This window comes from Halichoerus grypus, chromosome 8, assembly GCF_964656455.1.
Source record: "Halichoerus grypus chromosome 8, mHalGry1.hap1.1, whole genome shotgun sequence".
NCBI lineage: Eukaryota > Metazoa > Chordata > Mammalia > Carnivora > Phocidae > Halichoerus > Halichoerus grypus.
Genome location: NC_135719.1, coordinates 80,793,730 through 80,809,973, shown reverse-complemented (window position 1 = coordinate 80,809,973; position 16,244 = coordinate 80,793,730). Strand labels below are relative to the sequence as shown.

The window sequence follows — 16,244 nt, the reverse complement described above, 5'->3', positions numbered from 1 at the left end:
AGTTGTATGTGCTTGGAAGAACCATAGCCCTTAACTTGCCCAGGAAGAAGAGAACCATCGGGAACTAATATTGCAAGGTTCCCGGTGGGACAAGGAATTAGGTCATGAGCAAGAGGGGTGACTCCTCCTTACCTTTCAGGGTACTTGATAGAGTAAGAGGTGGCCAGGAATCCTCCCAAACTATGCCCCAGGAGGATCATACTGGGGATCCCCATGGTCTCCCGCCATGTCTCTATGGATGTCACAAACTCGTCCTCGGCCCCCTCAGGGTCCCTGGGGAACGTTGGCCTCGAGCTTCGCCCAAAGCCAAGCAGATCAAAGGTGTGCAGAGTGCGACGGGCACTCAGTGAATCCATGTTGAGGATCCAGAGGCCCACGCCACCCCCGAAGCCGTGCACCATCACCAGGGGGGTACGATCCCTCAGCTCCGGGCTCACGGTGACCGTCCAGATCTTGTTCTGGTTTGGGAGGGACACATATCGGGCCAGGAACTTGTTCTGGAGGCCTGCGGAGAGGGGAACGCAGGGCAGAGCAAGAAGACTGTTTTCTGACAGCACTGTCATGTGTCCTTCAGCTTCCTCTCTCCATTGCCAAACCCGTCCCGATTGTCCTCACCTCCTTCCTTTCACAACCCTCTGACCACATGCCCTAAGAGATCAACTCCAAGCACGATCTGTAGGCCATCTAGTCTCTAGTCTCTAGGTCATTAGAGGGGCCACCTCACTCCTCCAGATTGTGTGTCCGGCTCCCTTTGGGCCCAGCGTGGCAGTGACCCCATTGGCCTCACAGAGTTCCTGCATCCATTGCTCTTGTACCGTGTGTGCTTGGGGCTCGGCAGAGGGACAGACGCATCCTCCCTGGGGGTGTCTGGGGGGGTAGCTTCTGACTGGAGGCTGACCCAGGTGGAGGGGGTGATGGCTAGGGGCTGAGCCACAGGCTTATTCCTCTTGGAGACAGACAGTAGGCAGTGCTTGCTCTGCTGGCCTAACAGTCACGTGACAGAGCGGCTGGGGGGGAAGTTGCCTGGATCCCGGGAGGAGGCTTGGAAGCTATGGCTGTTCTGCAGCTGCGCGTACACAGGCCCATAGGAAGACAGGGGGTCCAAGGCTGGGGCAGTGGGTGCAGGACGGGGAGGACTGTAAGGGAGATGGGGGCAGACCCGGCCCAAGGGTCTGGTTTGAGCCTGCGGCTGCTGCCAATCATAGGATGCCCTGCCCCAACATAATACTACCCAAGAAAGCTGGTCGTGGGAATCCCAAACTACTGTAGTAACCGGGTAAGTGGTGGGCCTAACTGGATGGAATATATGCATAGCCATATTAGAGAATATAGGACAGCTGCTGGGCCTAGGGTAGGAAGGTGGTAAATCTGAGAAGTGCTTATGTGTTTGGAAGAAGAGAGAGGGAGAGAAGGAAGAAAGGAGGAATGATGGAGAAGGAAGGAGGGAGAGAGAATGTGTAGATATGTGTGTGTGTGTGTGTGTGTGTGTTGTGTGTTGATAGTTGGTACCGGGTTTGAAGTGAAATTGTGGGGATGTGTCAGGAACTAGCATGATGGATAGGGCGGGAGCTGTCAAGAAACCACTATCGTACAATATGGTGCCCCCCGTGCAAATCTCTTCTCCCAAATCACTGACATCCTTTCTTTCCACCCCAAGCACTGCTGATCAGGAATTGGTGGGCTCAGTGTAGCAGGCTCTGGGGAGATCCTATATCCTCTTTGGGCCTCCTGATGGAGGTGGGATCAGCTATCCCTTCTACTTACACTGAAGGATCCTGGCTTCCACATTCTTCAGCTGAGACATGGAAGTGGGGCGCCAAGCAGGCAGCCAGCTGCTCAGCCAGCCTTGTGGCCTGGGACAAAGAAACACAGTGACACCCATTAGCAACATTGATGCTCCCAGCTTTGCTGACAGTTACAGGAGTTATCAGGGTGTTTCCCAGGCTCAGGAGACCTGCCACTATGGCAGTCAGCAATTCCCTGCTGCCTGATAGACTGTTACTCTTCCCCAGCAAATGGCTATTAACAACATGCCCTTTGTTTCAACAGATATTCAGGGCACCAAGTGAATCCCACTTTACAGTTTGCAAAGCTCTTTCACATGTATTATCTCATTTGGGCTTTATAACTCCCCTTTGTTACTGGTTATCATAATGTTCCAAGATCACAAGGGGAAAAAAAGCCAACTATTAACTAATGTTTCAGTTATCTTTCTCTTTTGCCATGCCCAGGCCTGTATGTTCCTTTAGGGTAGGACAAATTCCCATGCCACCTGCCCTCCTGGCAGGGCCTTTGGATTTGTGTGTGCCCTCTTCAAAGCCCCTGGAAGTACAGAGCGGGGTCAGTGCCCAGCTGGGCTCTCAGGCAATCAATCAGTCCAGCCTGGAACAATGAGATGGGACAGCAAGGGAGCAGGAGACAGGAGACCTGGGTTCGAGTCCTGTTGGGATTGCCTTGCCAGGCTGCCTCTGGCCTTGTTTTCCAGATTACAAAATCTGTACAGGGCGCCTGGGTGGCTCAGTTGGTTAAGGGTCTGCCTTCGGCTCAGGTCATGATCCCGGAGTCCTGGGATCGAGCCCCACATCGAGCCCCGCATCGGGCTGCCAGCTCAGCGGGAAGCCTGCTTCTCCCTCTGACCCTCTCCCCTCATGCTGTTTCTCTCTCTCTCTCTCTCTCTCTCGCTCTCTAATAAATAAATAAATAAATAAAATCTTTAAAAAAAAAATGTGTACAAAGCTCACATATGTCCTCACCTCCAATGGCACGCAGTAAAATGAGGATAACCCATCCTGCTGTCTCCTTTATTACCAAGAAAATCTAAGGTTACAGGGTAGAGGTTGAAAGCACCAGTTCTGGGGGGGTGGGGGGAGAGACCCTCTGGTTCTGCATCACACTATCATCATTTACAGGCAGAATGGCTGTGGCTTGATAAGTAACCGGGCTTCGAGCATCTAGATATGTAAGGCACCCCAAAAGGTGCCCGGGACAAATTAGATGCTGAAATGAGTTTATTATTCTTTTTCCATCGTATATGATATTTCTCTCTCTCTTTTTTTTTGATATTTCTCTTTTCTTGAACTCTGCCTGAATGAAGGGGATTACAGGATGGATACCACCAGCTACATGAAGGGTCTGTGAACATCAGCATAGTCAGGCAGAGGCATTCTGTGGGGGGAATGAGGAGAACCACTACTGATCCCTCCTGCCACACACTGGACATCCCGATACATCATTTGAAGCACAGGATTTTATAGATTAGGATGGTTCCTTAGGAATCATCTAGTCCAGCCTCTTTATTTCACAGATGAGAAAACTGATGCCCAAGGAGGTCATGTGGCTAGCTAGAAAAAGAAGCAGAGCTAGAGCCCACATCTCAAATCCAGGTTTCTCTGTACCCTTCCTCTGGAAGTTCCAGCCTCAGCTTTTTCTTTTTTTCTTTTTCGAAGGAGAATTATTTCAAAAGTTTATTTATTGATTTACTTATTTTTAGGTAATATCTACACCCAGCATGGGGCTCCAACTCACAACCCTGTGATCAAAAGTCACATGCCCAGGCGCCTGGGTAGCTCAGTTGGTTAAGCATCTGCCATGGGCTCAGGTCATGATCCCAGGGTCCTGGGATTGAGTCCCAGTCGGGCTCCCTGCTCATCAGGGAGTCTGCTTCTCCCTCTCTCTCTGCCTCTCCCTCCTGCTCATGCTCTCTCTCTCAAACAAATAAATAAAATCTTAAAAAAAAAAAGAATCACATGCTCTACCGACTGAGCTAGCCAGGTGCCCCCAGCCTCAGCTTTTCAAACTCCCCAGGTATAACCGCACTTTCACGCTGTTTTCTGAAAGGAAGTGCGAAATAAATCAGAAGGCCAGAGTTCTAATCCTGACACTGCCACTTACCAGCAATGTGACTCTGGGCACATTATTTAGCCTCTCTGTGTCAATTTCCTCAACTTTAAGAAAAAGATAATAACAGTATCTACTTCATAGGGTTTGTATAAAGATTAAATGAGTTTATGTCCCTAACTCACATAGAAAAATGCCTAGCATAAGATAAACTCCCAACAAATGTTCTTTTCCCCAGCTAAGGCATAAGCTGCCTACATTCATTCAACTCTTCAATGACTGCAAGAAATCCTGAGGTTGCAGCTGAGAGTGGTATATCAGTGACTTCAGCCAGATGAGAGTTGTGTCATAATCCAATTCTATGGAGACTCTCAAGCCTTTTAATACTCTACTGGAATTCCTAACTGTAGGCTTGAAGCATGGGCACCAAGACTGTAGAATTTTGCCAGTCTTAAGAGACAAACTTTCTCTCTACATCAGAGACTGTGACAAGTCAGACCACGACATGTGGACCCCACCTTGCCTTGTACTTGCCCAAAGCAGCACTTAGGAGAAATGTCCGATGCCAATAGCACCATGGGCTGCTCAGCAGATATTCTTCAGGGAGGAGTTTTACTTTGCCTCTCTTCACCGAAAACGTTACAGCTAAAGCACTGGAAATAGTCGCTGGCACACTGTATCTACTCAATACTGCTGGGGAGGTGAGGGCTAGGGTGGCAAATTGAGGCAAGAGGCAGAGAAGCCACTCAGCCATGAACTTAGGCTGGCCAAAGTGGTCTCTTCCCTCTAGAGGGCTTTTATCCTGGTGGAGGGTGAGGCAGAAGGGGTTCTGCGTTGGGTCAGAAGCCTGTTGTGGACTTCTGTGATTTGGGCAATCTCCTCTAACTTTTATGGGCGCTGGCTTCTTCATCTGTAAAAAGGAGCTGAAGTACCTGCATCTCTACCAGCTCTAATCTGTGTTTCCCTAAGTCATTGTAGCCATTGAAAATTTCCTTTTGGGAAGGTCATCTTTAGAAAGCAAAACTCTTCCTGAGCAGTTCCTTCAACCCCAGGAAGCGATTACGGTCATAAAGTTAGTGTTGCAAGCTGCCAGTTCTGCAGCTCTGAAGGGCAGGAACACAGGATCCAGGAAAGGCCCTGTTCTGGTGAAACCAAGGCTTGGCTGGTAGCTGAGTCATTCTTCTGGAAGCAACTTTTCCTTGCTTCTATCAGACTGCGAACTGCTAGTCACACCACCTACAGGTGGCATCCCAAACCTGATGCCCCTGAGACAGTGATAACAAATCCCAAAAACTGTAATTCTGAAACCACAGCATTAAGGATCTTGTGCTGATTAAAAACGTGAGCAACTAGGATTCCAAGCGGCTGGCTAAGTGTCTAGAGCTAAAGAAACTTGCGAGCCCATTACTCCAGACAATTCCAGTGCCGGAGCCCTCTCTCTTTTCTTCCCATGCCCTCTCCCTGCCTGGCTAGGAGAGGCCGTTCCCACTCCCCCCGCCCCGCCCCCCCCCCCCCCCCCCCGCCGTCCTGGGGAAATCTCGACGAGCAGACCTGACTGCTGACTGCTACCCCCGCGCCCGCATTCCACGAACTTCCTCGGGGGATCTGGGCCATCACCACTAAGTCTAACCTCTCTGTACGGCGACCAGAGGAGCGAGGAGCGATCGCGAGGACCACGGTGACAAGTCAAGAGTCACTCGGCAGAAGGCAAGCTTATCTACCATCGCTCCCCGAGCTCTGCTGCCTCCTCTTCTGGGCAAAAGCAAAGCAAGCAAAGCTAGCAAACGCAACCCCCGGCTCTCCCACGAAGCCGACCTGAAAAAGGAAAGGCGGGAAGGTGTCTACAACTGTCCCTCGGTCACCGACAGTCCCGGGATCATGGCCCAGAAAAAGAGAGAGAAAGAGAAAGACACAGGATTAACTCACTGTTGCTCCAGATCATCAGCCATAGTAAACAAGCCCTGCCGGGTCGAGCTGAACCAGCCCATCCCTCCGCCTGACGCCAGCACCAGCTGACCCAGAGAAGGGTCGGATAACAAAGTGGGGCGTGGCCAGGGCTTCGGGGCGGAGGCGGGCTCTGAACCCCGCTGGTGGTCCAGCCCGGATCTGCCTGCCGACCCAGGGAACTCTGGGGGCTCACCGAATAGGATGGTAATCCTGCTCACACGTTTGGGGGACAGTGAGGGAGACGGGCAGTTCTGAAAGAACCGGGTCTCTCACAGAACCTCCTTCAGCCCTCCATTCTGTCATAGTTAAAAAGTGACAGAACTACCCCTGCACGGTCACACACACTCTTTGGGCTTCCCCGTATAGCTCCCTCCCCTCTGATAGCCTCCTCCTGGTGTTTCTTGTAATGTGATGCTTATGATGCTTGTGGAAGACGATACTACTGGTTCAATGTTTCTTTCAAGGGGCTGGGGCCTGTACCCCAAGTAGATTGTCAGGTTTTGCAAATAAAAAACAAGATGCCTAAACTTCAGATAAACAACAAACTTTTTTATTTTTATTTTTATTATTATTATTTTTTTAAAGATTTTATTTATTTATTTGACAGAGAGATAGAGAGAGAGCACAAGTAGGCAGAGAGGCAGGCAGAGGGAGAGGGAGAAGCAGACTCTCCACTGAGCAGGGAGCCCGACGTGGGGCTCGATCCCAGCACCCTGGGATCATGACCTGAGCCGAAAGCAGCCGCTTAACCGACTGAGCCACCCAGGTGCCCCAACAACAAACTTTTTAGAATAAGCATATCCCGTGCAATATTTGGGACATAAGTGGGCATCCAATATTTTATCTGGCAACCCTAAACCTTAGCGACATCTCTCAAGATGCAGTTCCTCTGCTCTGGAAATTTCCCAACCTAGTTCCCAGGAAATATGTACTCAATCCCAGGTATCCCTGTTTGGAGGATCCCTGCCTCCACTGTCCTCAGGAGGGGCAACTGAAGGACTAACCTATAAGGCAGGGTCTCCTTTAGGTTGCTGGAGTGGGGTGTGGGGTGGCTGGCTTATCTCTTAGGTCCTGAGCATACTTCAGGCTTGCTCAGCAGAGGAGCCAAATCTTGAGGCTGGCACCAGAACTTACCTGAACTGGTAAACAAGTCATGACGTCCCTGGAGTTGTCGGGGTTCTGGTCATCCCCTTGGTTAGGTTAAAACCAAACTGTGGTAGAGGGTGGGTGGGAAAATCCTGGTAGGGAGGGGTTTGTCAAAGTGTTTTTCGTCAGCCCTCTTGCGGGTCTTAGATTCTGAATTTCTTCTGTTTTGTAACACAGTGTTAAATTGATCTCATTATCATTTTAAGGGCTCAAAGTTTAAGAGAATGGGCATTTATAGAGTTTAGGGGCCTACAAATTTGCAGGATGTGGGGTAGTGGAGTATAAATAGAGGATATGTCTCATTTCGTTCTTTCAACAGAGTACAGTGATTCTAAACTTCAGTGTGCATAAAAATCATCTGGACGGCTTGTTAAAAATTCAGGTTTCTAATCCCCAACCTCTGAGATTCTAATTTAGTTGGTTTGGCTTGATGCTAAAAACTGTATTTTTAAGAAGCTGGAGCTCAGTGAGACTCATTGGTTAATCAGAAGCATAGTTTCTGGGGTCAGAAGTCTGGCTTAAGGGTAATCGTGGTTTTGCCACATACCCACTACATGGCCCTGGGTCAGTTATTTAGTGTCTCTTAATTTTCTTCCCTTGACTTGTTTGTGTCTTGTTGTGAGGATTAACCAAGATAATTCCAATAAACAGTACATTTATGCTAAAATGTATTATTATTACTATATACCTATTCAAAGCCAAGCATTATGTTAGGCTCTAAGAATACCATTATCAAAAGGAAAGGGATTAGCCTGCTCTAATGGTAAACATAGACTTTCTATCTGCTGCTACTCTAGGCTATTTGTCCTTTTGCTGAGCTGGCAACTTTAGATTCCGAGCCCAGCTCAAACCTCCCCTCTTCTGAGGCCTCTCCTGACCACAGGGTCTAAAAGAGACCTCCAGTCACCCTATCATACGACTCTATTCTATTTTCTTCATAACACTTATCACCATCTGAAATTATTGTGCCTTTTTGTTTACTCATTTATGATCAGTTTCCCTCCACTAGATCTTAAGGTTCACAGGGGCCTTGTCTCTTTTGTTCTCTGCTCTGATGCCAGCATCTACAACAGGGTGTGGCTCAGAGTAGATACATGGGTCTACTTACTGTATGAATGCATGGATACAAGGTCTAGCTAGGGGGCAGATGTGTAAACAATGACCTATAAACTCATATGCTAAGTGTCAAGGGCTTTGGAGCTGTATTCTGAATTGTACCATATAGAAAATTCTGGGCTACATCATTCCAAGATAGCGCAATAAAATCTCTCCCTTTACTGAAAACCTGTAAGATGTAGAATTTTTTGAGGCCTGGCTGGAACTGGTTCTATCTGTCTAGACCTCATCTCAGGAGGTGGTGTATTTTGTTTCTATGTGCTAAACCATCTTTGCAAGAGAGGTTGCTTGGAAGTAGGAAATGTGTACGTATGGAAAGTCCTTTTACAACCAAAGTTAATAGATCCCTTAAGGTGTCCCCAGAGCTGGGATAATTTAGGATTGGGCTAGATCTGCTAGAATTAGAGTGGAGAAAACTCTCAGTGCCTGCTCTAGGCAGGCCTCTGTGGAGAAATTTAAGGTACTTTTTTCTCCTTATCTTTAAGACAAGACACACTATGTGTAAGTACAAAAGTATATTTTCCTTCTACTGCCATTATGTGTGATTTTATGGGTAATTAAAGTATTAATATGGCTTTTATTGATGGAAACTAATCTTGTCAAACCCTCTTTCCTGTACCTGTAAGTCACTTTAAATATTCTATAAGTAGGTGGAGCTGATAACCTGATACGTTAGGCCTGGCAGGAATAGATCATTCTTCAGTTTCAAATGAGTGTCACTGCCTTTTGAATGAACTTTGAATAAGATGTGACCTTTAAACATAGGAACTGAATGGAATAGTTCTAAAGTAGTTCTGTCCAACATGATAGCCACTAATTACACGTGGCTACTTAGGTTTGTTAGAAAACAAAATTTAACCAAGTAAACGTTGAAGATCTAATTGCCTTTATTAAACAATTCATGAATCAGGCAGCATCTCATCTAGAGGGCAACCCCTTCGGGTCCCCTCCCTCCTCCAGAGCTTTGTACTGTCACTCTGCTATCACGCAATAAACTTTGCTTTGCTGCCCACCACTCTGTCTGGTCTACCACTTTATTCTTCGAAGCGGTGTGACCCAGAACCGCAGGCACCCACCGAGGGAGAAAAAAATCCTGCAACAAGACCAAGGAGGAGGGATGCCTGAATCATCCTGAAGAGGGAGGAGTTAGGAGAGGAGCAAGCTGGATTTTCATATCTGCCTCAACATCCCACCTGTTGAAACACTACATGTCTGGGGTGCCTGGGTGGCTCAGTCGTTCAGCGTCTGCCTTCGGCTCAGGTCATGATCCCAGGGTCCTGGGATTGAGCCCCGCATCAGGCTCCCTGCTTGGCGGGAAGCCTGCTTCTCCCTCTTCCACTCCCCCTGCTTGTGTTCCCTCTCTTGCTGTGTCTCTCTCTGTCAAATAAATAAATAAAATCTTAAAAAAAAAACAACACTACATGTCTAGTAGCAGCTGGGAAACTCCACTCATGAAAGGAGAACAGTGATGAAGTAATCTCTACACCCAATGTGGGGCTCAAACTCACAACTCCGAGATCAAGAGTCATATGCTCTTTCCAGCTGAGCTGGCGAGGCGCCCCTATTGCATGAATTTAACTGGAATAAAGAACATAGAATTTGACTCCCTATTAAAAAATAATGAGACCAGAAAGAAGACAATCTCCTAAAAGTGGTAGAATTGCTTTAAGTGGTTAAAGTTTCTCAAGTTCTTGACTTCCATGGAACACTTGGTGAAATGTGTTACATAGATCATTCTTTAGGGCAGTTTGCAACAGTTTTATTTAACACAGTAAAAACCTCAGTCAATATCTGTTAAGAAAAATACAGGAAGGACTTGAGCTATGGAGGGAAGAAAAAAAGACTTCACTTTAAAAAAGAAAAAAACAAAACAAAACAAAATTTAACCAAGTAAATGTTGAAGATCTAATTGCCTTTATTAAACAAGTCATGAATCAGGCAGTATTTCATCTAGCAAAAAGAGGGGAATGCCAGGAGATTTATGAAATGGAAGGTTTTATAGAAAGAGGGTGAACAAGAAAGCTATTAGCAAAAGAACTGTTCAGGCCACTTTGCCTTAGTGGGGAAAGCAAGGGAGTCTTATCTTCTTTTGGGGGAAGGAGAGGGCCCATGTGGCAGACTCACTGGCACTGATGGAAAAATTCTTGCTTAACCCATTAAGACTACATTTTTGGGAGAAGTTGAAATTGCAATTAGAATAGGTATTAAGGCTTGAGTTTGGGAATTTGGTCTAAGTGAAGCCATTTTGGGCCTTTTTTTTTCTTAAACTGATTTAAATTAGTAAAAATCAAGTTTCTTAGTTACAACTGGCTATATTTGAAGTGCTCAATAGCCACATGTGTCTAGTGGCTGCCATACTGGACAGCACAGAGACATTTACATCATCACAGAAAATTCTATTGGATGATGTTGCTCAAGCGGTGATGAGTTCAGTCCCGTGTCGTGGAGGGTGTTCTGCCCTTGCAAAGGACAATATGGTAGATTTTTGGGTGCTAGGGAGGAAGACTGAAAGGTTCTCTTTATGGGACTCCCAAAGATTATGTCAGGGAGGAAGAATTTCCTTTGGCCTTCTAGGTGGACAAAGAATCAAATTAACAGGAGAAATTAACAGGAGAAAATCAAGTCCAGGTTTTCACCTGTGCTTCTACCAACTGGCTACAAATTGGAGGTTCCCATGACCCCCTCCTCAGGTTCAGTAATTTGCTAGAATGGCTCACAGAACCTAGAAAAATAGTTTACTATATTACTGGTGTTACAAAGAAACACAAGATCTAAAATGGAGTCACTTTTGCTAAAACCCCACCAAGACTTAATACCTAACCTAATTGCACTTGCTGCCTTTGTAACTTCCTGGTTAGCACTAGTGAGGTAATCTGCTTGAGACCCTGGGACTTCACCTATGGGAAGGTAAGCTTACCTGAAATAATCCTCTTTTAGTTTCCTGTCCCACTCTCCTCCTGCCTAAAAAACCTTCCATTTTTGTACAACTCCTTAGAGCTCACTTCTATTTGCTAGACGGGATGCTCCCTGATTCAAAAATTATTGTATAAAGTCAACTAGATCTTTAAATTTACTCAGTTGAGGGGTGCCTGACTGGCTCAGTCAGTGGAGTGCGACTCTTGATCTCAGAGTCATGAATTTAAGCCCCACGTCGGGCGTAGAGTTTACTTAATAAAAAAAAAAAAATATATATATATATATATATTTTAAATTCTCAGTTGAATTTTTTTTAACACTGATTTGTTATAAAAGGATACAGCTTAAGCATAGCGATATGGAAGAGATGCACAGGGCAAGGTATGGGGGGGAAGGGGCACAGAGCATCCATGTCCTCCCCAGTTGCACCACCCTCCCAGCACCTGGATGTGCTCAGCAACCCATAAATTCCCCAAACTCCTCTGGTTAGGTTTTCTTTCTTTCTTTTTTTTTTTAATGGAAGCTTCATTACATAGGTATGATTGATTAAATAATTGCCCATTAGTGATTGAACTTAATCTCCAGCACCTCTCTCCTCTTGCGGTGGGGCTTACAGTTCCTAGCCTGGAATCAGAGTTGGTTCCCCAGGCAACCAGTCCCTACCCTTAAGGGCTTTCCAAAAGTCACTTTAATAACTTAAATTCAAATGTGGTTGAAGGGGCTCGTTACGAATAACAAAAGACACTCCTTTCACCTTTATTGCTCTGGAGCTATTTCAGGAGCTGGGAACAAAACCAAATATTATAATAAAAAATGCTCCTAGTAATGAAGGATGGTTGGAAGAAAGGCAGGCAGTGACAAGTGGCACCCTCCCCCCACCAAGAGGAGACCACCCTTAAAAGGATTTTACACCACCCTGGAGGGAGCCCTCCACCCTTTCCCACCTGGTAGATAGATGACAAAAACCTTATTGGGTGACAGGTGCATGGATGGTTAATCAGATTAAAATAACCTGTCAACAAGCCCATAAAACCCTTCAGACTTAGAAACCTGGGGCAACCCTCTCAGGTCCCCTTCCTCTTCGGGAGCTTTGCACTATTGCCCAATAAACTTTACTATGGTTCAGTGAACTTTGCTCTGTTGCCCACCACTCTTTGTTGGTCTACCTCTTCATTCTTTGAAGCAGCCTGACTGAGAACTGCGGGCACTGAAGGAAAAGAAATCCTGTAACACCAGTGCTCTTATCATCACTTAGGAAATTCCTAGGGTTTTAGGGGCCCTGTGCCAGGAAAAGGGATGAAGACTAAATACACATTTCTTACATTAAAAGATACAAGGAAAGGGGGTTTCATTTCTTACTGTAGAGACACTGTAAAGTTGTGGCCTTTGCTTGTAAGGGGACCCTCTTGCCCCTCTACTTTCTTACTGTTTTATGATGTTGAGTGTTGAATAGCAGAACATGCCACCCCAAAATATGCCACTGTAGCATAAGCATTATTTTGAGCTGAAGGCAACTGAGAAGAAGCAGATACAAGAAAAGCTCTCTGCCCTCCTCCTATTTGCCTAAAAGTGGGACATAACTTTGTAAATGTGCCCCCCCCCCCTTATAAGGGAAGAACAGAAGAACTCTAGATTCTTATCAACCCAGAGAGGGCACCAGAAGAATCTACCTAACAAACTTTATTAACTAAACCTTATTTTTATTAATTCCCTCATACATTTTTACCTTCCCACAATTTGCTGCCCTAGAAACTCAAAGTCCTTTTTCTTTGTCTTGTCACTTCTCTAAAAGTGTATTCCTTTTTTGTAAAATGCTGTTGTTACAAACAAGGTAACAGGCCCCAAATGGAGTCACTTATATTAGGCCCCACATCACCAAACGTTACAGTTTTGGCTTTCCTAGAAATGGAATCAAACAGGAATTGCCTAATTAGCATTAGTCAGGTAATGTACCTGATAGATCCCTGTCATCCTCTAAAGGAAAATGACCTTGACATCACCAATCAGCTTTTTGTCTAGTATAACTTCCTAGTTCCTGCTCCCATCTGCCTATAAATGTCTTTCATTTTGTATAGCTTCTTGGAGCTCCTTTCTGTTAGACTGAATATACTTGATTCATGAATTATTAAATAAAACCAGTAAGATCTTTAAAATGTACTCAGTTGAATTTTGTTTCTTACCATGATATAAGCCCAAGTTCTAACCACCCCTTTGAGTTACTCATAACTGAGTACTCCCATGTGTCTATGTGAAGCATATGTTAATAAAGTTGTTTTCTCTTGTTAATCTGTCTTTTTTCAGTCTAATTTACAGGGTCAATAAAACTAAGATGGTTAGAAGGAAATTTTTCCTCTCCAACAGTATTTTTGTAATAAAAATCCTAAGGTCTATTCTGACTTCACCTTTAATTTCTAAATTTGTTTTGCCCCTTGAGAGCTATCTGAGTTGCAGTCTTTTAGTGCTATCTCTTCCATGTCCAAAATATTGGGGCTCTGTGGTTTGCCCAACTTTTAGTCAGAGATATAGAGGAAGCATAGTTAATTACCAGTATTAATGATTGTTAAGAGCAAATGTTTACAGAACATTTACTGTGTGTCAAATACTATGTTAAGTGCTTAATGTTGAAGTCTCATTTAATCCTCAAAACTGTTACAAAAATTCAACCAAATAAAATTTGAAGACCTAGTTTTTTTTTTTTTTAAAGATTTATTTATTGACAGAGAGAGCACAAGCAGAGGGAGCAGCAGGCAGAGGGAGAGGGAGAAGCAGGCTCCCCACTGAGCAAGGAGCCCGATGCGGCACTCAGTCCCAGGACCTTGGGATCATGACCTGAGCTGAAGGCAGCCGCTTAACTGACTGAGCCACCCAGGCGTCCCTAGTATTTTTTTTTTTTTTTTAAATGATTCATGAATTGGGCAGCATTTCATATCGCAAATAGAGAACTCTGAGGAGTTTTACAAAATGGAGGGTTTTTATAGAAAGAGGGTAGGGCAAGAAAGTTATTAGCCAAAGGAAAGGATTGTTTAGACCACTTTTCCTTAGTGGGGAAAGCAAGAGGTCTTATCTTCCTTAGGGGCATGGAGAGGGCCCATGTGGAAGACTCACTGGTGCTGACTGAAAAATTCTTAACTGATTGGTTAAGACTACATTTCCGGGAGAAGTTGAAACTGCAATTAGATTATGTATTAAGCCCTTTTTTGGGGACTCAGCCTAAGGCACCATTTTGGGCCTGTGCTTTTCTTTTTAACACAACATTCCAGCAATCCTGGTATTGTTATTTCTATTTCATAGAAAAGTAAAATGAGGCTGCATGACTAACCCTAGAACCTGCACTCTTATCCATTATTCTGGATGTGAATTTTTACATATATTCTGATTTAAACTATTGAAATAAATTAGGATTAGCAATTTCCTATTGACAGATCCGTCAAAAATATTTCAGTGATTATAGAATCATAAACAACCCAAAACAAGACCTTTTCTTGCTGTTTTAAGTAGTCCAGAAAAGCTTTAGTTTATTATATTGGTGTTTGACTTTGCAGGTCTCAGAAAAGGATGCACTCAGTAAGTGAATTTGATATTTTTCATCTCTTCTGCTTTCCCCCTTTGGGAGTTCCTGTGGAGATGCTAATGATGATAGTTGACATGGATCAAAGGCAGACAAAACATAAGGGAGAAACTGCTGGAAGGAGCCTGGCTGATGGAACAGAAACCCCCTGAGGAATCCACTCCTGAATGATTAAAAAGCATCAGCCTAGACTTTAAAGTTTGAAGTTGAATACTGGTGAGGAAGCTACCCTCCTACTTGCTGATGAAACAGGGGGAAAGGTTCAACTTGTGAGAAAAACTAAATCTTCCTGCCTTATTATATTGAAATAGGAACCAGCCTGGTTATTCACTTTTTCTCCCCTTTTCTTCTCAGCAACGTAAGAGAGTTTAGGCTGAACTTAAGTTCACATAGCAGCGCAAATCTCTATGGGTGTGAAAATGAATCTCTTTTTAAATAGATTGTAAAGCTTTCTGAAGACGTGAATTATTTCTCTTCTTTCTAGAACCTAAGCAAGGTTTTAATCACCACTGCTAATCAGTACGTTTGTTGACACTGATGTAGTTTCCAGTTTAACAAATAAAAAGTGAAAATGAAGGACCCTTGTCTTCACATGCGGCTTTCGGAATTTTGATTGCGCACCTAGGATAGCTCAAAGTTGTTAATAAGCTTAAAAAGCACCTGGTTACGTGGGACCTGCAACTGAGAGATGACAGAAGTAAGGCTGGAAGGTCAGATTAATGTGAAACTAAAAGGGCAGCGAAAGCCAGAAATTAAAGTGGATCTTATTTTTTTAAAAAAGTTAAAACGCTAAATATAAGCAGGTAATTCCATTTGTTGAAACACAAAACCACAAACCTTCAGTTTCCTCTGCAAAATGAGTTGGAGGGGTAGGGTTTGAACCAGGCAATGCTCTTATGGGCCTTCCAGCGCTGATACCTGGAATATTACACCGGGTTCAAGATGCCAGCTTGTTGAGTAGAAGGTTGCTAAACTTGATCATTTACTATATGCATGTTAATCGACTGTTTTCTCTCAGTCCCCGCCCCAACACTTGCCCTTTTAAGACCGTATGATTTCCCAGACGGTACCTACAATTTAGCACAACGTCCTGAGGAGGCGCCCAATAAATGTTTGCTGAATTAATACCTGTGGACTTACGTTCTACCGCGCTTATTCGGTAGCGCTCCCGGGGTCAGATCCCGAGTCCAATTCAGGGCCAGGTAGAGGTCAAGCTCCCTCCCTCCGTCCGTTCCGCACTTCCCTCCCCCCATAACCAAGTCTAAACTGGTGCCTGCATAGTGATTAGCAGCGGTGGTTTCCCTGCGGGAGAAGCTGCTCTAACGATCTGGGACAGGCATCTGCCCTTAACAGAGCTAGGGCTGCGTCTGTACTGAACCCCGAGAGCGCCGGGCATTGCCTCACAGCAGATCCAAACAGTTAATCTTTGAAGACGCGGGTGGGCCAAAGAAAGCCGGAACCCTCGGGTAGCTACGCTGTCCTTTGTAAAACCTGTCCCCCTCTTCCTCCCACAGTATCTCGTTGCTAGAGCAACTGTGGACGTCACCAACCTGACCGCGGAAGTAGGACAAAAAGAGTACACGTCTTCAACCCAAGGACAGATCCATTGCGCAGGCGCTTTAGTCTTCTCTGGCCGTAGCGCTCTTCTGTAGATGTACTCTGCGTCTGCGCATTAGTTGTTTCGCGCCCTGGCCTGCGTATACGCCTGCGCAAA

The 16,244-nt window shown here is 45.2% G+C and overlaps 1 protein-coding gene and 1 long non-coding RNA gene across 2 annotated transcripts in view; both read right to left on the bottom strand.

Annotated features, from left to right (window-relative positions):
* ABHD4 (abhydrolase domain containing 4, N-acyl phospholipase B) overlaps nt 1–5,896 on the bottom strand; it is an 11,470-nt gene extending 5,574 nt beyond the window's left edge. Inside the window, 3 exon segments of the mRNA XM_078053450.1 lie at nt 23–505; nt 1,765–1,853; nt 5,764–5,896. Coding sequence (XP_077909576.1) covers nt 23–505; nt 1,765–1,853; nt 5,764–5,825 — 634 coding nt within the window. The 5' untranslated portion in view covers nt 5,826–5,896.
* Nucleotides 5,897–8,915: 3,019 nt separating this feature from the next.
* LOC144378837 (uncharacterized) lies at nt 8,916–16,159 on the bottom strand. Its single transcript, XR_013440622.1, has 3 exons — nt 16,081–16,159; nt 15,368–15,448; nt 8,916–9,423 (listed from the first exon to the last, which is right to left on the bottom strand). It is a non-coding gene; the product is annotated as an uncharacterized LOC144378837 (long non-coding RNA).
* Between the last annotated feature and the right edge of the window lie 85 nt (nt 16,160–16,244).